The 23,984-nt window shown below is 40.9% G+C and overlaps 2 protein-coding genes across 2 annotated transcripts in view; one reads left to right on the top strand and one right to left on the bottom strand.

The window, feature by feature from the left end:
- Window positions 1-247: 247 nt before the first annotated feature.
- On the top strand, window positions 248-8,889 carry LOC138947703 (translin-like). Its single transcript, XM_070319235.1, has 6 exons — window positions 248-425; window positions 5,278-5,371; window positions 6,153-6,249; window positions 6,882-6,997; window positions 7,545-7,624; window positions 8,638-8,889. Exons 1-6 carry the CDS (start codon window positions 360-362, stop codon window positions 8,872-8,874), a joined length of 690 nt encoding a protein of 229 aa, XP_070175336.1. The 5' UTR covers window positions 248-359; the 3' UTR covers window positions 8,875-8,889.
- A 637-nt stretch (window positions 8,890-9,526) lies between these two features.
- Window positions 9,527-23,984, bottom strand: part of LOC138946595 (uncharacterized) — a 63,334-nt gene continuing 48,876 nt past the window's right edge. The window contains exons 39-49 of the mRNA XM_070318040.1: window positions 21,646-21,727; window positions 20,841-20,955; window positions 19,330-19,476; window positions 18,318-18,443; window positions 16,225-16,353; window positions 15,433-15,561; window positions 13,264-13,392; window positions 12,570-12,706; window positions 11,865-11,907; window positions 10,689-10,837; window positions 9,527-10,416 (exon numbers count right to left, since the gene is read on the bottom strand). Coding sequence (XP_070174141.1) covers window positions 10,288-10,416; window positions 10,689-10,837; window positions 11,865-11,907; window positions 12,570-12,706; window positions 13,264-13,392; window positions 15,433-15,561; window positions 16,225-16,353; window positions 18,318-18,443; window positions 19,330-19,476; window positions 20,841-20,955; window positions 21,646-21,727 — 1,315 coding nt within the window. The 3' untranslated portion in view covers window positions 9,527-10,287. The remainder of the gene's footprint in view (window positions 10,417-10,688; window positions 10,838-11,864; window positions 11,908-12,569; window positions 12,707-13,263; window positions 13,393-15,432; window positions 15,562-16,224; window positions 16,354-18,317; window positions 18,444-19,329; window positions 19,477-20,840; window positions 20,956-21,645; window positions 21,728-23,984) is intronic.

Here is a 23,984-nt window from a genome sequence, read left to right on the forward strand (position 1 = left end):
AGAGTGGTCTTGGCGTACGATAGAAAATCTGATACGGAATATGGACTTTGCACAGAACAAATGTTTAATATTTAAAGTAATAGATTGTGGTCTTATCGTACTCCAACTACAAATGAAGGTCTATGAGAATTAGTATTATGTGCATATTCTCTGATTTGTTTTTCTTTGTCTCAAAAATATTAAAATTTAAAGTACACAAACAGACAACCTTTTTGATTGCTCTTTGAAAGAAAAGAACAGAAAAGTTCCCTAATCAAGGGAGGCCAGCCTGTTTGCAAATCTTTTGCGGGCAAAAACAAACGCATGCGACTTGTTCAAAACTGAAAATAAGATCGGTACATCTACACTTTCGCTTGAAGATGACCACTGCCGCCGTATTTTCAGATTTTCAGCAGTACTTGGACGCAGACCATGAACTTAAAGAGGTCTGCTTCTGACATGTTTGGGGTGTACATTTTTCTGTCAGATAAATCGCTTTTTATGTGAATTGTGAATGTGAATTGTGATGTTATTGTACTTGCAGCTACAGGGAGGACGTCAGCCGGCTTTGTTTATATCACACAAACTTAATACTGACTCCAATACTTAATACCCCTCCAAAATGCTGCTGATCGAACTTTTGACCATCTATTCCCCCCTTGGATTCTAATTTGTGATGAGAAATAGTATTTTGACTGAAATTAGCTTAAAGCCGCAGTTTTGAAAGAATGTCTGCTATGTGCTACAGCGACTTCCTCCAAGTCTGTTATCATTAGATGTCAACACCCAGCTTCCCTATGCCCACAGGCTAATTTACAGGCTGTCTCCAATTTCAGTCTGCGAGAGCGCTTCGCATGGGCCATGGTTTGCGGGACTTCGCATGGGCCATGGTTTGCGGGACGTGTTCTGTTTTCCTGGATAAGCTTTTCGCTTTTGATCGTCTGTGGTCCGTACTGTACAGAAGGATTAATTTTGATGTATTTTTGAAGTGTTTACAGTTTGTTTAAATTAATATCATAAGCAGTGTTGAAATGTTTGTAATGTAACTGTTTTGTCCGAGTGACATTTTTCTTTGCATTGCTTAGCACATTGCATCGGATCGACTGTTTTTTGTTTTTCTTCTTAGAGGGGGGAATCGAGACGAGGGTTGTGGTGTATGTATGTATGTATGTGTGTGTGTGTGTATGTGTGTGTGTGTGTGTGTGTACGTGTGTGTGTGTGTGTCTGTCTGTCTGTCTGTGTGTAGAGCGATTCAGAGTAAACTACTGGACCGATCTTCATGAAACTTTACATGAGAACTCCTGGAAATTATATCCCCAGACGTTTTTTTCATTTTTTTTCCATAAATGTCTTTGATGACGTCATATTCGGCTTTTTGTAAAAGTTGAGGCGGCACTGTCACACCCTCATTTTTCAATTAAATTGATTGAAATGTTGGCCAAGCAATCTTCGACGAAGGCCGCACTTTGGTATTGTATTTCAGCTTGGAGTCTAAAAAATTAATTGATGAGTTTGGTCATTAAACATCAGAAAATTGTAATTAAATTTCTTTTTTTATAAAACGATCCAAAAACATTTTCGTCTTATTCTTCGTCATTTTCTGATTATCATCGTAGTAGCTAAAGAGACCATATTTTTTATGCTGCACTTTATTATAAATGGGTGAAAAGGATGGGTTGGGGCGGGGTGGTCAGAAGGTCATAAATCAAATAAAAAAGATTTACCTCTCCTTACAGGCTAATAAAGCCCAAAGAAATACCCTTTGGTTGTTTACTTTCGTTTACAAAAATCTTATTTCCCAGATGTTTAATTTGTGGTGGATAAAAATTGCTTGAATACAGTCATGGGTCACACTTTTCCTTCTGTTCCTTCTGGGCAGCATGATGGATAAAAACATGATACATTGACAAAAGTTATAACTGCTCGGAATATGAGTTTTAAGAACAGTGTAAAATAATGCATACAATTGTTACACACAAATACAAACATACATGGACTCACACAAATACACACACAAAAGCACTGAAACACACACTCACGCACACACACACACACACACACACACACACACACACACACACTGAGTTCTCGCACACGAAGCAACCAAAGTGAACGAAACAGTAACTTCCCCTTTTTTCTCGGTCCAGTATACCACCATACTCCTGCTTATCTAAACAGTTCCCGAGACACTTGCTGGATCGAGGGTGTGGGTGTCAGTTGCGCATTTGGAGGCCATTAATCATTCCCCACTCTTCCCCTCCATTTGAGATCTTCCCCCTAGAAGAAAAATTCCTGCTGATGCTCACTAACATATTTATTTTCTTATCCAAGGGACGCAACCGCTCAGACTTGTTCGAATAAATCGAATTTGGGTAAAATCGATCGAATTACATCACAAATCTGCTTCAGTTGCAAGATCTTGACAAAGGCATGCTTTTCTCCCTCAAGATAATTGTACCTCTTGAAATTGGCAGAGAAACATTCAATCTGAAGTTAATTTTGGCTGACTCCCTGGCTGACATATGTCCTCCGGATAGCTGCATGTTTGTTAAACCTGTATGACATCTGGCGGTGACATGCAATTTGTACAGGTTGACATTCACCCACACTCCAGCCATTGACAGCTTCTGACCGACCAAATATTATTATAATGCATGCTTCATAGTTCATTTACTGATTTAGGTGGAAGGAAATCAGAGCTAGCTAGGTCTACAGTATAGTACACAGTTCAGACTCAGTCATAGCACGTGCCAGTAGGAGGTGTGGTTTAGCTGGCTGTTTGTGCAGCAACCATGTCGGCATCAATTAAGCTCCAATTCAGTCCCAGTGTTATTTTGACCTGCCATGCTGCGGTCAAGAAACTTTCCCACCGTCGGTAGCAGACTATCAAGTTTCAAAACGCTGACAACTCAATCAATCAATCAATCAATCAATATGAGGCTTATATCGCGCGTATTCCGTGGGTACAGTTCTAAGCGCAGGGATATATATTTTTTTATTTTATTTTATTTTTATTTTATGCAATATATATCGCGCACATATTCAAGGCGCAGGGATTTATTTATGCCGTGTGAGATGGAATTTTTTTACACAATACATCACGCATTCACATCGGCCAGCAGATCGCAGCCATTTCGGCGCATATCCTACTTTTCACGGCCTATTATTCCAAGTCACACGGGTATTTTGGTGGACATTTTTATCTATGCCTATACAATTTTGCCAGGAAAGACCCTTTTGTCAATCGTTGGATCTTTAACGTGCACACCCCAATGTAGTGTACACGAAGGGACCTCGGTTTTTCGTCTCATCCGAAAGACTAGCACTTGAACCCACCACCTAGGTTAGGAAAGGGGGGAGAAAATTGCTAACGCCCTGACCTAGGGTCGAACTCGCAACCTCTCGCTTTCAAGCGCAAGTGCGTTACCACTCGGCCACAACTCCGCAGACTCTGGAGAGAATTTCTCTCTGCAGGGCTGCAGAGGTTTGCCGTACAGATTTCCATGTGTCACGGCTCAAACGAGGCCTGGGATTTTGACTTCGTGTTTGTATGAGTGTTCATCACGATAAAAAAAACAGTTTACAGAAAACAGAGAAACGAAAGAAGACTGCGGTAGATAAAAACAGAAAGACAAGTTATAATCATAATTGTATGAATAGGAGCCGCAATTGAAATCAAAATGTTGTTAAAAAAAAAAAAGTAACAAAGCATTAAAACTTAGCGATGTAAAGAATAAAACAACCCTATGTTTTGCATGAGTATCTAGTAATTAATAGTTGCTCTTGACTTATAATAAAGTATACTGTTAATGATCAAGAAAACATATAACATAATTATATTCAGGCCTGCAGTAATTTTGATTGCTTACACATTGATTACGGGATTAAAACAAATATGGGAATAGTACAAGCTAATGCAGAGAGTGTCACTATTTCTGCAATAAGTGTGTGAAAATGTTTGCCAACAAAAGCAAAATAACTGAGCAGTTTATAATTATTTCTTTCAGACAGAGCTTATTCCTTTCAACCTCTCATTGTTTTCAATTATAACTTCAAAATTGTGATCGAAATTCGGCTTTTTGTTTAGGCTGCCGCTGATTTCGTGTGTGTATCTGCATGTACCGCATTTACTGAAAAGTTGCTGAGCTGTATGATTTCTCTTTTACACCCAGTGTGTAAGGAAAATATTTAATACATTGACCTTTTTCCCGACAAACAGATAACTACAGCCTTTACTTGTATGTAGATTGGTGTTTTCCCTTTTTATATTCCTTTTAAAATTGATAGACATTTTTATACCCTTCTCGGAACGGCTTTCGCAATTCATGTCCACCCACAGGCGCCGGACTATTCTGAATAACAGCGACTGCTCAAAGACCAACAGCAGACAATTCTAATGATGAACTCGAACTGCCTGAATCTGTGTTGCCTTTCTCATTGCAACTCGGCTGCATAATCACATTCCTGTATTTGTCATGTAAATTCTTACAACCCCGGATACAAAAACAAAACCAGAAAATGACGCCACAGTTTAAACAAAAATAGCATGGCTTTAATTTAAAGTAGCAGCATTAACACTAAATGTTTGTTATAATGCAGTAAAACTATTACATATCTGATTATTCTTGTTCATCTATTTCGTCTCCTCTACCCCTGTGCGTGTATTGTATGTGCCTCTTGTTTTATGGACTGGGCAAAGGAGCTGCGCCTTCGGCTATCAGTGTCAAGTTCCCAAAGGCCGAGGGGAAGTGTTTAACTAACCGTATCAAGCACACGCTTATCGTGCATTCCGAACGCGTGTACTGGAGTGACTGACAGGGGCTCAAATTCTCACTCCCTTAAAAATAAGGGAGTCAGGACTTGACTGCGCCTGAACTGTACAGGCGTTCAGTGTTGTTCCCAGACACAGAAGACAATTAATAGGTCAGATCGGCCAAAATGTCTGAGGAAAACAGTAGTCAAAAGACTTAATTCCGGTGTCAAAACAATGAGTCAGCTCAAAAAGAAATGTGTAAATGGCCGAGTCTTGGGAACAACACTGTCCGGGCATTGTATTCTTTACCAGTTAATACTGCACTTCATTGGATTATTTATAGCTTTCATTTTTTGAGGGGGAAAATTGTTTTAATTTTAGAGCCTATATAATTTTGTAAGCATTCCTGTTAAGAGAAAAAAAATTGCCTGAATCTTTAGCTGATTAAGTTATTACTATGAACATTGAAATGAGCCGACAGAAATATTTAATACTAAAGCTTTAATAAAACTGTGTGCTTGAATGATCCATGGTGTGATGTGCAGGAAATTCGTACTGTGGTACGGGAAGTGGAACAGACAGCACGAGAAATTCAGACCATCATGCAAGCCATCCATCAGGCAGCTGCCACAGAACACGGTAAAGCTCTCTCTTCTTAGGCCAACAAAGAATAGTTGTGGTTACACAAACAGTAACATGGCAAGAACAAAACAAATTGTAGACATGTAATGTAGGCCGAAGTTTCTCTTCTGTCATACCTTCTTCTTCTTCTTCTTCTTCGTTTATGGGCTGAAACTCCCACGTTCACTCATGTTTTAGCACGAGTGGATTTTTACGTGTATGACCGTTTTTACCCCGCCATGCAGGCAGCATACGCCGATTTCGGGGGAGGCATGCTGGGTATTTTTGTGTTTCTATAACCCACCGAACTCTGACATGGATTACAGGATCTTTTCCGTGCGCACTTGGTCTTGTGCTTGCGTGTACACACGAAGGGGGGTTAAGTCACTAGCAGGTCTGCACATAAGTTGACCTGGGAGATCGGAAAAATCTCCACCCTTAACCCACCAGGCGGCAGCTACCGGGATTCGAACTCACGACCTCCCGATTAGGAGGCCGACATCTTACCACCAAGCCAATGCGCCCGTCGTGTCATACCTATTGCTGGGTTTCTTGTGTGGTTTGTTTTTGTTTTTTACAGTTAGTAAAATGTACTACATGTAAGGTTTGGGGGTTGAAATCCCCCTCATTTTTGAGGATTTCCTTCAATGAAAGCCTCCTCAACTCATAAATGCCAAAAGCCTTGTCTCTTATTGACTCTCTGCACTAGATTGGTTCTCTTAACACACCATTTATTTCATCGTTTCTTTATTTATTGAAGATTACATTTAAAACTGAACAGTTGTGTTGTTTGTTACAGTATTGTCAGTCTGTGAGAAGTCTGAACCGCAGTTTGCAAAAGCAAAAGAGCAATTCTCCGAGTTGGCAAAAAAGATTCCAGATAACCAATATTACAGGTAAGAATTAAATGTCCATGTTCTTCAATTTCATCTTTTAGTTTAGTTTCAGCTTTGTTTTGTTTTTTCCTCTTTTTTTTTCAACTCTGTTTTTCAAGCATGTCACAAATAGGGTTCCGTTTACTTACATGTAATGTGCCATCAGCGAAAAAAATCTGAAAATGACCCAAAAGAAATCTCTTCAACAGGTCAAAAGGTGCATAAACAATAGGTAACGCTGTGCCACCTAATGCATAGTTTATATCCAGTACTAGCTGTACCCATTTTTCGACAACCTCAATCATTTCTTGGAACTGTTCTTTATGAATGATTTTGCCTTGTAAATATCAAACGATAGGCTCTTAACATGTATTTTTGTTACAGACACATACACACATGTGCGCACACACAGAAACAAACACATACTCACATATGCGCGCGCACACTTAAAAACACAAGCATGCATACACTAGTGTGCGCGTACATACTCTGCTTTTGGGCCCACACCAATAAACACACACATTCAGATAGGCTGTAGTAGGAGAGAGAGAAATAAACTCTGGGCTAGCCCCGACTGACTGACCGAGAGTCATTGATTTGCAATCAGTTCCACTGTGCCTATTATCATGGTAATGAGTGATTTTATTTTTCAGATTCAACGATATGTGGCGATTCGTGATTCAGCGTATGGCGTACCTGGCAGCACTCAAAGTCTACCTGAGAGAAGACAGGCTCATATCACAGAAAGAGACAGCTGACATGTTAGGAGGTAGGACATTGCTTATCTGCCCTGGGTTTTTTTTTCTTCATTTTAATTCTTCTTGATCTCTCAAGTGCGAGAACACTGGTTCCTCCTCATAACTCACAGTTGTTTATCAGGAATAGGATTTTCACTCCGATATGCACTGAAAATCATGCTTTTTCTGTCAAATAGCATGAAAAAGCCTCGTCCTGATATGGCTCTGCGTAGTCGGCTGGACGTTAAGCAACAAATAAACAAACAAACATGAAAAAGCCCATGGTTCATGTCCAAATTATGGAATGTCTCGACTTCAAGTGCACCCCCCACTTTTAATAGACCTTCCCCCAAGTAGACTTTGTCAGTTCTACTCGAGCTCCCATTCCTGACATTTTACAGCGCTTACTTCCCTTCGTTTGTTGAATCATGTTATAAGTGCTATGCGTCACTTTCTTGTGAGTGTTGCATGCCAAAAAAACCTTTTTTTGAATCATTCTTTTAGCCTGCATTTATAAATTGATTTTGGGCGCAGTTGAGTGGGAGAATGACTCTTGACATTGAATGTAATGTGTTTCAGTCAAAGCGGGGAGAGAGGATGGCTTTCACCTTGACCTGGATGATTTCCTCATGGGACTGCTCACCATGGCGTCAGAACTGGTAAACCTGTCTCTTTTACAGGGATATTTACAGTTATGGATATAGAGATTACACAACGTCATCGAGTGAGGGACCGAAAAATATTGAAACTCGAGGATGATTTTTTTGTGGTATCAACCGAGACCGTAGGTCGAGGTTGATACCACACACAAAAATCATCCGAGAGTTTCAATATTTGTTGGTCCCTCACAAGATGACGTTTGTGTAATTTGTGTATACAATGATCAATCTCTATACCTTCCTGTCACTGGAAGCAGCAACACTTGAAAGCATAAGTTCCCTTGACAAACGTCATTTATGATTGGCGTCATCTATGAATGACGTCACTGTCTAGACAAGACAAGTGCCGGTATCGGCAAACCTTGTCGCGGCAAAGGGCTATGACCCGTGCCTTGATACCATTGAGATCATAGATGCACAGCAGTGCCGATACCAGGTTTCTTTAGCTTCACTTTAAAATGATATCAGAACGATAGTTATTCACTTGAAAGTGAACACAGGAGAGTTGTATACATACATGGGACAGTGTGTGCCCATGCTCTGTATTTATTTATTAATTTGTTTGTTTTCTTGTTGTGACTGTGAGACTCCTTTCTGAGGTGTCAGCAATGTCATATAAGGGGGGAGTGCGGTTACAGTATTTTGTCACAGTGTCTCACGAGTTTGTGAAAAGTTACCCAGTTGATTCTGAAACAAGGCTGGCTGATCAGAATGAGTGCAGTACTGTTCCATGTGTTCAGATTAGTTAGTTATAACAAGCTTTGCAAAAGTATAGCTTTTTTTCAGCAGTAAATTATTTTCTGGTGGCAAGGTACAAAATAGGGTAGGTACTTTTATAAAGTTGTAAGAACTTGGAGACGACAGTATCATTTGTCTGGCTGTCCTGGCTGACAATATAGACATGAAGAAGAAGTTATAAAGTGTTTTTGTTTTTTGAGAATGTTTTTAAGTGTTTTATTTTATTTTTTTTTTATTGTTCAGTACACTCACAATTCCCTTGATGGTCTTTGCAGTCTCGGTTTGCAGTCAACGCGGTTGTGTCAGGGGACCCAGGACGGCCGGTCAGAGTGTCCAAATTTCTGTCAGAGCTGGATTCTGGATTCCGCCTGCTGAACTTGAAGAACGACATGCTACGTAAGAGATTTGATTCGCTGAAGTACTCTGTGCAGAAGGTGGAGGGGGTGGTGTACGATCTGACCATTCGTTCGCTTGTTCCAGCAGGGGGTGGTGACGTACCAAGTAAAGACTGATTGAGTCACATTGAATTTTTGTTTTTGATGTATCTAATGACATGAATGTGTTCTTGTTGAATTTTTTTCCTTATTTGTTACTCTTACTCTCTATCACACTTGTACGCAAATGCAGGCACGCATGCGTGCACACACAGACCCAACTTTGCTTTTTACCTGTGTGTCTCTCTCTCTTGCTCTCTCTCTCTTTCATACACACACATCAGCTTTTCCTGTTTGTCTCTTTCTCTCTTTCTTACACACCCACAAACCTTTGGGTTTTTTCCTCTCTCTCTCTCTCTCTCTCTCTCTCTCTCTCTCTCTCTCTCTCTCTCTCTTTCATACACACACATCAGCTTTTCCTGTGTGTGTCTCTCTCTCTTTCTCTCTCATGTACTCTCTCAGCATGGGTGCATGTGGTTATGCCGGTAGCCAGCAGCTAAGTCATATGATACATTCCACTAGGCAGATGCTGGAAGGAAAAAAACCACAAAAAGTCTGAACCAAGGAAAATGCCCAATCATCCTGTGGTACTAGTAACTCTGAATTTGTGTAGGCGGTGTTTCCATACCCTACATGCTCCTATGTCTCTCGAGTTTCTCAATGAATTTCTTTTTCACTCATTGTTTTTTACTGTCTCTTCCTTTTTCTTTGACTGAATTTTACAGGCATGAATATTTCCATGTTTATTTTACAAAAGGTTACACATGTTCACTGCTGAATTTGACATTGTTCAAAACACACACAAAAAATCATTTTACAGAGTGAAAGGATTCACTGCAAAGTACAGCATGTATGTTCTTTTGGTTGAAAACTATTGATCCAAAGCAACAATAAATGAGAAGAGAGCAAAGAAATGAAATGCTGTAACAATTTGCTTTTTTGGACAGATGAAAATTAATGAGCACAACTTTCAGACTTTCATGCTACAAATTCTATATCATTTCAAGTGATTCATCAAGTTTACATTGAAATGGCATCATATAAGAATATAGTAAAAAGGCAACAACAACAAAGAAACAAACATACACTCTCACTCACACACACACACACACACACACACACACACACAAATAAAAACAACACAGATATCAGAAGAGCACATGAAACACATACACGTACTTACTTTTCTGTGACAACATTTTGTAACTCACGTTGAAATACACTTTTGTATTGAATGAAAGGATTGCGATCAAACAAATATTCATGCATGCACACATATTTACACAAATACACACAGTTTATTAGCACTTAGTGTAACATCTTACACAGAGGGCAATCAGAGGTACTGAGTATTTCCATATTGCTCAGCTTGCCTCACTTTCAAGGAACACAACTCGCGCATATATATAGCTAGTAAAAACCCTGACAAAGTTATTTCCAGAATTTGCCTATTTTACTAGTGTCTCCGTTGTCGATGTCATTCAGTGGTTGTTACGATTTACTGCTGTCTCTGTTGTCAAGCTCAAAGGAAACCCTGGATGGCTCCGCTTTTTGATTCTGTGAATGATACAGCGGGTTGTCTGACCCCTGCACGCTGCTATCACTTGAAGTAGATCCATTCTGGGGAAAAATGCACCAAAATAACTGCTTGTTATGGTGATCAAGAAGGAATTAACAGGAATCAAAATACAAGCACCATGAAGCATAGCTTCAAGATTTAAACATCTTATGCTAAGAACACTTACAGCGTCTGATTTCATGATGGAAAACATGACGCAAAAAACACTTACAGTGTCTTACTGATTTCATAATGGAAAAGAAACCTTATGCAAAGAACACTTACAGCGTCTTACTGATTTCATAATGGAAAACCTTATGCAAAGAACACTTACAGTGTCTGACTTGAAGATGGCAAAGAGGCGGTTGACCACGGCAGTGTTACGTTTGTGCATGAAGAAGAAGACGGCCAATCCAACCACTACCAAGCCCAGAATAAAGCCCACCACAATTCCTGCCGTCTGACCACCACTAAGTCCACCTCCTGCATGAAAGAGGAAAAAAAGTTTATTCTCATGGATGCAAGCTCCCCATTTAGAAACCAGCAATTCCTGAATTAGAAAAACAAATTTTAGGATCCTTTTCCTGATATATCAAGCCATTATAAGGACGTACAAATTGGAAAACTTGAAAAAACCCACCATATATTGTGGTCTCAAGGCAGTTTGTCCTGATTTTGAACATTTTTAACTTTTATCCCTACTTGCTTATAAGACATTACAAGCATTGTGTTGTATGAGTATACTTGTTCAAAAGTTCAAAGTTTATGTCTTGAACTTCTCTTGAAGATGTGTACTGGGTTTAAGCCCTCCCTACGAAAAAAATATGCCCTTTTACAAGAATAAGCTTCAGTATTGCTGGAAAGGTTGGATAGAAGGATGTTTGCTTGGTTATATCACTATTCATCAGTACCTGGGCTTCTGATGGTGCATTTGAAACCATGCAGTTTCAGATTCCTAAGCAAGGGTTTGTTTGTTTTGGGGTCAGTTCCTTTTGGTTTTTAGGTTGTTTGTTGTTGTTTTTGTGGGTGTGTAGCTGTTTGGTAATTTGAGAAAGACAATGAGAATGGGTGTGCCGAACCTGAACCTTAATCTGTCTAAAGAATTAAACTCCACATAAAAAAATGAAAACTATATACATCCTTCCATTAGTTACATGGACATCAGCTGTGTCACTGTGTGTGTGCAATAGACAATTTTTCCTTCAGTTGAGTGGTGAAGATTAGTTATGTTAGTCTTAAAATAAAAATGAGTTGCTGGTAATCTTTCTAAGATTTCAAGATCTAAGAAATAAAGGGAAGTAAGCGCCCTTATTATAGAAAACAACAACAGCAAGTGGGAGTTATGTGGAATCAATCTCCTGGCACCTTAGAGAATAAGAATTAAGCTCTTAAATGAACAAACTACTTTCATCCTCAAATCCATTTCAGATCTAAGGACTCTGCTTCTAGATTTTAATTTCAGTTGTAAAATACGTAACAGATAGAACACAAAAAGTAGCTCAGATCTTGCCTGTGTTTGGAGAGGTGAGAGCGGCAGCTGTATCACATAAACCCTGGAACAGAACAAAAATAAACACTGTAACTTAATTGCTGGAAAAGCCAGAATATCGTTTGTGAGGCAGACTGAAAGGCACATTTCTGTTTAGTAAAGACAGATAATGAAGTATTTGTTCTTGTTCTTGAGTGTGTGTACTGTAAGTGTAACGTCATACCAAGACTTGTTTCCTAAAACTACTGTAGGAATACAGACTTCATCAAACGTACAATGTATGCAAGTACATCTTGCAAAATATGGGTGTACATGGGCTAACTAACTTAGCCTGGCATGATTTTGACAAAGGTGCTTCAAGGGAAGACCACTCCCACCCCCACCCCCACCCCCCCCTCCCTCTTCCACCTTCCACCCCCTCCCCCACCGTAACACCCATCTACTATATCGACATCGTCATGGAATTTTGGAGTAACACGATTCTTGGCGATTTTGATGTTTTTGTGCTTTAGATCTAGACAAAGTAAATTTTCATGAAAAATATTCTCTAAAACATGATTGACAACACATGATTAAAACATTCTTTGATCTTTCTATCCATACTAGGTACAAATATAAACACTATTTCATTATAAAAAATAATCAGTTTTGGCCTTCTCCTGAAAAGCTGTCTTGAATGAGTTACGCCAAAATTCCGTGACGACGTCAAAACGTAAAAGTACTCACACTGGGTTGACAGGAGTAGCCAGGGGGACAGGAGCCAGCGGTACACTTGCACTGACCCGTGTCGGGCAGACAGCCAGCGTGACAGGTGGAGGAACACTTCATGGCACAGTTCACATCCCACGTCCCATCCGGGCAAGCTGTCATCACATCATGTCACTGTCACCGTCACCATTTTGACAACTTTCTAAGGTCTCAAAAATAAAATATCTTGTTTTTGAGAGTTAACCAAAACAAACAGCAAACAATAAATGATGTGCATCATTCATTAAGAACTCGTTCTACTCCTTCAAATCATGAGAGAACTATATTGTTGACCAGTTGCAGGCGGGTGTCAGTCATTCTTAAGTTTAAACTTGAGGAAAGGCATATATTAAACATCTTAGTACAACTTAAGTTGTACTTAGATACGAAGATGTTTAATATATGCCTCCCCTCCATTTAAAATTCTTAATTATTCTTATTTGTTAAAAAACTTTTTTTAAAACAAAGAAGCATTTTAGACGTGACATTGTAAAATTACTACTAGTGAGCAAAGTTGTTTTTATGAGTCGATTTTGACTAGAAAAAAACAACACACAAATTAAGATGTGTCCTGGAAAATTACAGAGAATCGTCAATTTATGTAGAAATGTCATCTCTGCATTCAGAGACTGGAACAAGGCCAAGGAAAATGTTTCAGATGTGAGTGACTTACTGATGTTGCAAGCGGGCCCCTTAAAGCCAGGTTGACACTGACACTGACCAGTCTTGCGGTCACACGCTGTGTCCGGTGAACACGGACATGACTGACCACAGCCAACACCATACTTTCCCACCGGGCAGGCTGCACACACGCACAGTGCATGGTCACACTATCTTACAATCATCAAAAATAAGCATTGTTATTGTCAGATACCTACCAACTTGTCCAGGTAATGCAATATACATCACACAAACACACATGCACACGCATGTGTGCATGTGTGTGTGTGAATGCATCATGAGTCAAAGATAGCACTGGACATTAAATTCTGAGCCCTAAACTTTGTAGCAATCAACATTTGTATAAAAGGATCCACAACAAAATTAAAGAGCAACTAACTACTTAACAATTAATCTATTAAAGACACAATGGCGAGCACACATGGATGCTGATAAGAGTGGCTTACACTAATAATGATGAGCATACATGGATGCTATAAGAGTGGCTTACACTAAAGCCAACACACACAAAATGTTGGTTTCGGGTAACCCAACCGACCCTATTTTTCCCCGCCGACTTTCAAAAAAACTAAATCCTTTGGCACATTTTGTGAACCATACCTAGACTACGGGAAGTAACCTCCTTTAAAATCGACTAAATTTAAAACAAATAGAATTAAAATATCTTTTTTGGTCACGTTACCCAAAACCAACATTTTTTTGGGGGGGGGCCTAATAATGACTAGCACACATGGACGCTTTAAGAGTGGCTTACACTGATAATGATGAGCACACATGGACGCTTTAAGAGTGGCTTACACTGATAATGATGAGCACACATGGACGCTTTAAGAGTGGCTTACATTGATAATGACGAGCACACATGGACGCTTTAAGAGTGGCTTACATTGATAATGATGAGCACACATGGACGCTTTAAGAGTGGCTTACATTGATAATGACGAGCACACATGGACGCTTTAAGAGTGGCTTACATTGATAATGACGAGCACACATGGACGCTTTAAGAGTGGCTTACACTCAGAATGACAAACCAGGCATGGTACTCTTCCGCCGATCGGCGGAAATCCGCCGAAAACAAAAATAAAAAAAAATAAAAAAATAAAAAAAAATCCGCCCATTTACTTGAGATTATTATTTTTTCTTACTCAAGCCTTGTTATCTTTCACTTATATCCCTCTCAGCTTCAAGGAGAGGGCACTAAACACATTTGAATTAGTAAAAAGTCGTCAGCTTCAGGGGGCCTTGCCCCCTGACCCCCACAAGGGGCGCTGCCCCTTGACCCCGCATGGGGGCCTAAGCGGCCCCCTGGACCCCCGGCTTTATTTCAGCTGGAACTGCCATTCCTTCAGTACCATGCCTGCAAACACACTGACGTTAAAAGAGTGGTTTACACTAATAATGACTAGCACACATTGACGTTATAACAGTGGCTTAATTACACTAATAATGATGAGCACACATGGAAGCTATAAGAGTGGCTTACACTCAAAATGACAAACCACTGACGTTATAAGAGTGGCTTACACTCAAAATGACAAACCACTGACGTTATAAGAGTGGCTTACACTAATAATGATGAGCACACATGGACGCTATAAGAGTGGCTTACATTTATAATGACAAACCACTGACGTTATAAGAGTGGCTTACACTCAGAATGACAAACACACTGACGTTAAAAGAGTGGCTTACACTCAAAATGACAAACCACTGACGTTATAAGAGTGGCTTAATTACACTAATAATGATGAGCACACATGGAAGCTATAAGAGTGGCTTACACTCAAAATGACAAACCACTGACGTTATAAGAGTGGCTTACACTAATAATGATGAGCACACATGGACGCTATAAGAGTGGCTTACATTTATAATGACAAACCACTGACGTTATAAGAGTGGCTTACACTCAAAATGACAAACCACTGACGCTTTAAGAGTGGCTTACACTCAGAATGACAAACACACTGACGTTAAAAGAGTGGCTTACACTAATAATGACTAGCACACATGGACGTTATAAGAGTGGCTTACACTAATAATGATGAGCACACATGGACGCTATAAGAGTGGCTTACATTTATAATGACATGGACACCAAAGGAGTGGCTTAAACTGATAATGACGATCACACATTGGCTCTATAAGAGTTGCTTACACTGGTTGCAGTATCTGCCATCAATGCCGGTGGGGCAGTGACACTCCCCTGTCTCCGGATCACAGGTAGCACCATTCTTACACTCACACAGCTGTGCGCACTGGAAGCCGAAGTGGTCCGCGTCACAACCTGCACGAAAATCATGTTGACACTCTCATGACAGAAATCATGTTGACACTCTCTAGACAGAAATCATGTTGACATTCTCTAGACAGAAATCATGAAGACACTCTCATGACAGAAATCATGTTGACATTATCTAGACAGAAATCATGTTGACACTCTCAAGACAGAAATCATGTTGACACTCTCTAGACAGAAATCATGTTGACACCCTCAAGACAAATCATGTTGTCACTCTCTAGACAGAAATCATGTTGACACTCTCTAGACAGAAATCATGTTGACACCCTCAAGACAGAAACCATGTTGACACTCTCTAGACAGAAATCATGTTGACACTCTCTAGACAGAAATCATGTTGACACTCTCATGACAGAAATCATGTTGACACTCTCATGACAGAAATCATGTTGACACTCTCAAGACAGAAATCATGTTGACACTCTCTAGACAGAAATCATGTTGACACTCTCATGACAGAAATCATGTTGACACTCTCAAGACAGAAATCATGTTGACACTCTCTAGACAGAAATCATGTTGACACTCTCAAGACAGAAATCCTGTTGACATTCTCTAGACAAAAGTCACGTTGATAATCTTAAGACAGAAATCCCTAAAATAGGGTTCCACTGCAGGATAACAAAGAGTTACTGTTAATTGTCTTACTCTGATCACAGCGGCGGCCCTGCTTGCCTGGGTCACAGCGACATAGGCCGTCTCTGAAGTCGCAGTGCTGGTCGGAGCAGTCGCAGGTAGAGCGGCAGTTCTTGCCCCACTTGGCGTCTTCTTCACACTCTGGTGACAGTCACATATCACTCACAATCAATCACACTGCTCAGTGTGTCACAATTTTTTTTTTTCCTTTTTTATTCTCGTCTTTACACTTGTTCCTTGTCCCGTTGTGCTCTCACACCACCCCGTCCCTGCATTCACTACTCCATCCACATCTGAATTTTGTTCCGCTGCCAGACTTGTCGATTTTACAGATGCTCCAGGGGAGGGGGGGGGGGGGTAGTCCGGTCGCTGCGGTAGGCTACCCTCGGAAGATGACACTGCACTTCTGCTGAGTCACTTCGACGGTGTTCAGTAGTGTGTCTGTCCCGAGCTAACAGACGCAGCCCACTACCTATTATGCCCCCAACTAACGACATTGACTGTTAAGAGAGCAGACCGCCACCACGTCCCTCCGTCGACCCCCCAGAACGTCACACGTTGAAGACTAACAGCAGAACTATACTGTTCAGGGAAGGATCGAACAGGAACACTGAGACCAAGGTCACCATGAGAGCTCCGGGCATGAAGGGCCACAAGAGCAAGGACAATTTATATTTTGGATGATTAATGAGATGAGGATGATTAAAATGATGATGCTTTGGATTTCCAATTTGGTTTGAGACTACGTGACAGGGCAGCATTCTACGCTTACTGTCATAATATATCCTGGCGTCAACAAGGCCCGAGAACTGCCGCACCTGCGGTGTTGGTCAGGTAAACGGAACTTGAGCACCCTCAAAGTCGCATTCGTTAAGTGAATGACATTCAGCTGTGTATCCCAGCCTTCCCATAGAAACCATAGCACTTCCACTCTGGGTAGGAGCCGACCGTAGCCCGAAAAACTGACCCACATGACCCTGATGGGATTCGAACCCACGACCTCCCAGCCCGCAGCCCGATGTGCTAACCACTGCGATACGGGGGCCGGTTAGTGTGTCACAATATGCAGGTGGGTGGGTGTACATAAAAACAATTAAGTCGCGTGAAGCGATATAAAAAATTTTATCCTACCCATGATACGTGAGAGAGATACCCGTGAGATAATAATCGTTCAAATCACACGTGTGTATATCATGTAAATGAGGTCATGTCAAGCAAGTCTGGCAGGGACCTGTTTTTCTACTGCTTATGATGCCAAAGTCACCGAGACAAACGTCATTATAGAAACAAAAATTGCGCTCGCTAATTACCCTCGATGAATCTTTAGAACTAACACGTCACGCCACACTTTCAGAGTGACGTTTCTTTGCTTTGACGTAATAGATTGCATGAGGCTTTAGAAGAAATCGAGGTTCCAAAACAAGCGTCTTCAATTTATCTGCCTCGACTGCAGGACATTTTCAGTAAAATACACGTAAGTACAGTATGTAGGATAAACAGAATACTACATGGCTTGCTGTGTCGTACCAGATTTACACTCGTTGCTTTTTCAAATAGTGAACAGCTCGCTTTCACTCGCAGTTCAATATTTAAAAAAACAACTCGTGTAAATCTGGTACGACACAGCAAGCCATGTAGTATTCGCTATGTAGTCAATCTGTTGGCATCAAGCTAAAAGATTAACACCAAAAAACAGTCATCACCGAGACTACATTCAGATAGTCTCGGCTAACCAAACACGACGACCGAGATGGGTCACGCTCGTTTCCGCGAAGCATGCTTTACCTAATTTCTTTTATTCTGAGCATGTTTTTAAAGTAAACATAACAAAAAGGCAGAAGTACATAAATTAGAAGTTATCAACGACCATTACCTTCAGTTGACGCATGGTGATACAAGCACACATTGGGCTTTTCCCAAAAGCCAATGTTATTAAAAATAGAATATAATTATAATTAAATAGTTATAATTTTGGGAAATCATACATGAATTTCGAAATACATAGCACACAAGTTAAAAGATATATTACACATGAACATCAGCTCAACCACCATCGCATAAAACACACACACATAAAACAGGAAAGGTAAGAGTAACGGACTGACGTGTCAGGCAGTGGTCGCCCCCATAGCCAGGCTCACAGTCACACACTCCTTGATTGTCACAGCCCCCATGCCCAGAACAGTCGCACCTCTGTGAGCAGTTCACTCCGTACGTGTTGTTAGAGCACGCTGCAACACACACAATACAATACATTGGAATGAAATGCAATACAATGCAATGCAACGCAACGCTACGCAAAACAATTACAAATTCAACACAGCGTAATACAATACAATACAATGCTATACAATACAATGCTATACAACACAATACAATACAATACAATATAATGCAATGCAACGCAAAACAATGCGCGGCAGCGCAATACAATACAACACAACGGAATGCAATACAATACAATGCAATACAATAGAAAACAGCTCCCATGCCCCAAACAGTTGCACCTCTAGGAATAATTAATTCTGCATGTGTTTTTGAAGCACGCTGCAACACATACACTACAATAAAATGCAATGGAATACAATACAATACAATACAATACAACTCCCATCCCGAATAGTTCACTTCGTTGGTGTTTTTGGAACATGCTGCCACACTCGATAAACTTCTCAGGTTGTACTAAAGCAAAAATGCTTGTCAAAAACGTCTGTAGTCAGATCTACGGCCAAAGAACAAAAATTGTGTTAACTGTATGACTATGATGCCTTGCAAAAACTAAATCAACAGGTTCGGAGACTGTTTGATTCTGGTCTTCAGTTTGTTTTTTTGTTTCTTTCTCCCAATCAAATAAACAGATTTTACTGTCAGCAGCAAAAAACTTTTTTTCTAAGATTTTGTTAGGAATTAAGAGTGGGAGTCACTGTATCATAAACGTATGTTTGTTAATACAATAAAATATAAAATAAATTGTGTGCAGCCTATACTTACGCTGGAGACGCCCTCAAGACCTGTTTTACTCAAGTTAATTTTAGGAATTAAGAACGGGAATCACTGTATCATAAACATATTTTTGTTATTGCATAAGAAAATATTGCGATTAGCCTATATACTTACGTTGGTCACAGTTGGGTCCATAGAAACCAGGAAGACAGAGACAGGAACCGTCTATAGGACTGCACTGTGCCATTGTAGCGTCGCAGGTACACTGATCCGCACAGTTCGTACCAAACGTTCCCACAGGACAGCTTTGCCTGCACTGAACTGTACACAGCAAACCACAGATATATGAGTCAAGACCCTGTCAGGTTGCAGGTATACTCATCCACACAATTTGTACCAAACGTTCCCACAGGACAGCTTTGCCTGCATTGAACTGTACACAGCAAACCACAGATATATGAGTCAAGACCCTGTCTGGTTGCAGGTATACTCATCCACACAATTTGTACCAAACGTTCCCACCGGACAGCTTTGCCTGCACTGAACTGTACACAGCAAACCACAGATATATGAGTCAAGACCCTGTCAGGTTGCAGGTATACTCATCCACACAATTTGTACCAAACGTTCCCACAGGACAGCTTTGTCTGCATTGAACTGTACACAGCAAACCACAGATATATGAGTCAAGACCCTGTCAGGTTGCAGGTATACTCATCCACACAATTTGTACCAAACGTTCTTACTACACTGAACTGTACACAGCAAACCACAGATATATGAAATAACACAGTACACACTGTCAGATGAGTTTTTGTTTTGTTCTGTTCTTAATGAGAAAAACAAAACAAAACAAAAACAATCAAAAATATCATTGACTTCATCCGAAACAGACAGACTGTTAACGTTCCAGATCAAGAATAAAAAAATAAAAAAGGTTATATTTTTGGGGCGTTTAATTGAGGACAATACAACAAGTTCACAAGAACCTCGACCTAACAGCCTTTAAAGTGGACCAACAAGGGACACGACAGAAGAAAATAAAGAAATGTTGCTTTGACTCATCTTAGAATGTACTACGTTGCCCACGATAGTCGTAGCAATGACAAGACCGTCAGGTCAAGGTTCTTGTGTACGTATTGTTTTGTCCGGAATTAAACATTCCATGAATGACATTTTCTTGTTTTTATTCATTTTTTTTATAATTCTATCATTGAAAAGAGTATTGACGTCGTCCTGGAATTTTGGCGTAACTAATATTAGACAGGTTTTTAGCAGAAGGCCAGAACTGATTATTTGTATTATGAAATAGTGTTTATATCTGAACCTGGTATGGATAGAACAGAAACAAGAATGTTGAATCATGTATTGTCCATCGTGCTTTAGAGAATATTTCTCATGGAGAATGATTTACTTAGTCTAAAGCACAAAAACATCAAAATCGCCAAGAATCGAGTGACGCCGAAATTCCAGGACGACAACCGTATACAGTGGAACCCCCCTCCCCCCCTTTTAAGACCCCCCAAAATCTGAGAAAGTCGGTCTTAAAAAGGAGGGAGTCTTAAAATGTGGGTAATTTGACAGAGCGCTAAGAACAGAACGTCTGAGAAAACAAGGTCTGAAAAAGGAGGGAGTCTTAAATTAGGGGGTCTTAAAAGGGGGGTTCCATTATATAAGTGACTTACTTCCAGTGAAGCCTGCGGCACACTGACACTGCCCAGTGTCAACTTCACACGACGTCCAGTGCCCCGAGCACGAGCAATTGTTCATACAGTCGGGGCCCCACGTCCCGTGACGACACTGCACACAATGGCAGTCACAGTCACAGTCACAGTCACAGTCAGCATTGTCTTCAAGGGGCGGTCCTTCCCGTGAAAACAGCTCTGCTCACTATCTCAGAACGATATAACCCTTTAATAATATTAATGGTTTCTAGTTCGAGTTAAAGGTCTGTGTCTGTCTGTCTGTCTGTTCGTCTCCCTCGCGCACACACACAAACACACACAAAAACACAAACGCTCACACACTCACACACACACACACACACACACACACACACACACACACACACACACACACACGAGAACAAACACGCACACAAACAAACACACACACACACGAGAACAAACACACTCACACACACACACACACACACACACTGACACACACACACACACACACAAACACACACACACGCGCGCGCACACACACACACAAACGCTCACGTGACACACACACAAACGCTCACCGTGCGTGACACACACACACGCACACACACACGTACGAGAACACACACACACACACACACACACACACACACACACACACACACACACACACACACTTACACACACACGTACCGTATAACACAAACACTCGTACGAAAACACACACACGTACGAGAACACACACGTACGAGAACACACACGTACGAGAACACACACAAAGAAACACACACACGCGCGCGCGCGCACTACACAGACACGTTACCTTTTGGTCACAGAGGTCTCCACCGTAGCCAGGGACACACTCACAAGATCCGTCCACGTTATCGCAGTCGCCGTTAATACAACTGCAACGGTGAAATGCATATGACGTCTATGACGTTAATACAACTGCAACGGTGAAATGCGTGTGACGTCTATGACGTTCATACAACTGCAACGGTGAAATGCGTGTGACGTCTATGACGTTAATACAACTGCAACGGTGAAATGCATATGACGTCTATGACGTTAATACAACTGCAACGGTGAAATGCGTGTGACGTCTATGACGTTCATACAACTGCAACGGTGAAATGCGTGTGACGTCTATGACGTTAATACAACTGCAACGGTGAAATGCATATGACGTCTATGACGTTCATACAACTGCAACGGTGAAATGCGTGTGACGTCTATGACGTTAATACAACTGTAACGGTGAAATGCGTGTGACGTCTATGACGTTCATACAACTTTAACGGTGAAATGCGTGTGACGTCTATGACGTTCATACAACTGCAACGGTAAAATGCGTGTGACGTCTATGACGTTAATACAACTGTAACGGTGAAATGCGTCTGACGTCTTAGACGTTAATACAACTGTAACGGTGAAATGCGTCTGACTTCTATGACGTTCATACAACTGTAACGGTGAAATGCGTGTGACACTATGACGTTAATACAACTGTAACGGTGAAATGCCTGTGACGTCTATGACGTTAATACAACTGTAACGGTGAAATGCGTGTGACGTCTATGACGTTAATACAACTGTAACGGTGAAATGCGTCTGACGTCTATGCCGTTCATACCGAACTGTAACGGTGAAATGCGTGTGACGCCATGACGTTAATACAACTGTAACGGTGAAATGCGAGTGACGTCTATGACGTTAATACAACTGTAACGGTGAAATGCGTGTGACACTATGACGTTAATACAACTGTAACGGTGAAAATGCGTGTGACGTCCATTTTGTAAATACACATTTAAAAATGTAAATAATTGTTGTGCTTGTAACATCTGTGCCATTCTTTCTTTGTTTGGTGTTTAACGTCGTTTTCAACCACGAAGGGTTATATCGCGACGGGGAAAGGGGGGGGGGGGGGAAATCTGTGCCATTGATATAATTGTTATAGTAAAACTCCTTCAGTGCCTATGCTGTAAATACACTGTAACAGTAAAATGATTTCTGTGCTTGTAACGTCTTTCTCTTTGATACAACTGTAGCAGTGATATGCTTGTGATGCCTTTGCTGTTTCTAACAATAACAGTTTGTTTGTTTGTTTCCTTAACGCCCAGCCGACCACGAAGGGCCATATCAGGGCGGTGCTGCTTTGACATTTAACGTGCGCCACACACAAGACAGAAGTCGCAGCACAGGCTTCATGTCTCACCCAGTCACATTATTCTGACACCGGACCAACCAGTCCTAGCACTAACCCCATAATGCTAGACGCCAGGCGGAGCAGCCACTAGATTGCCAATTTTAAAGTCTTAGGTATGACCCGGCCGGGGTTCGAACCCACGACCTCCCGATCACGGGGCGGACGCCTTACCACTAGGCCAACCGTGCCGGTAACAACAATAACAGTGAAATGCTTGTACCGTCTATGCTGTCAATACTAATAACTGCAACAGAGAAATGATTGTAACGTCTCTGCTGTTTATAATGATATATAAACTGTAATGTAATGCTTGTACATAACATTTAGGCTGTAAAAACAACTGTAACAGTGAAATGATTGCAGCGTGTGTAACGACAATAAGATTGATACAACTGTAACGGTAAAATAGTTGCTATATTTGTTTCGTCTATATACTTTCTTTCTTTATTTGGTGTTTAACGTCGTTTTCAACCACGAAGGTTATATCGCGACGAGGGAAAGGGGGGAGATGGGATAGGGGAAAGGGGGGAGATGGGATAGAGCCACTTGTTAAGTGTTTCTTGTTCACAAAAGCACTAATAAAAAAATTGCTCCAGGGGCTTGCAACGTAGTACAATATATGACCTTACTGGGAGAATGCAAGTTTCCAGTACAAAGGACTAAACATTTCTTACATACTGCTTGACTAAAATCTTTACAAACATTGACTATATTCTATACAAGAACCACTTAACAAGGGTAATAAGTGAAGAATTTTATGGGTGAGAAAAGGAAAGTAAAAGGACTTTGGGGAGGCAGAAATAGAGAAGAAACAAGAAAAAGATCCTAATTAGGTTCACGGCATCGAGAGTGATGCGACCTTCTCTCAGAAGTTAGTAGAGAAGGCTCCCCCATCCACCACCCGGGGGACGCGCCTCTACGCCTATTAGGGGGCGCGAGGTCGTCTATATACC

The sequence above is a fragment of the Littorina saxatilis genome, linkage group LG14, assembly GCF_037325665.1.
Source record: "Littorina saxatilis isolate snail1 linkage group LG14, US_GU_Lsax_2.0, whole genome shotgun sequence".
Classification (NCBI taxonomy): Eukaryota; Metazoa; Mollusca; class Gastropoda; order Littorinimorpha; family Littorinidae; genus Littorina; species Littorina saxatilis.

What these genes read in the sequence shown, in the direction of transcription:
- LOC138947703 (XM_070319235.1), top strand. Translation starts at nt 360, where the DNA reads ATGACCACTGCCGCCGTATTTTCAGATTTTCAGCAGTACTTGGACGCA. An exon ending in CCAGATAACCAATATTACAG is followed by an intron (nt 6,250 to 6,881) that starts GTAAGAATTAAA and finishes TTTATTTTTCAG; the next exon opens with ATTCAACGATATGTGGCGAT. An exon ending in GACAGCTGACATGTTAGGAG is followed by an intron (nt 6,998 to 7,544) that starts GTAGGACATTGC and finishes AATGTGTTTCAG; the next exon opens with TCAAAGCGGGGAGAGAGGAT.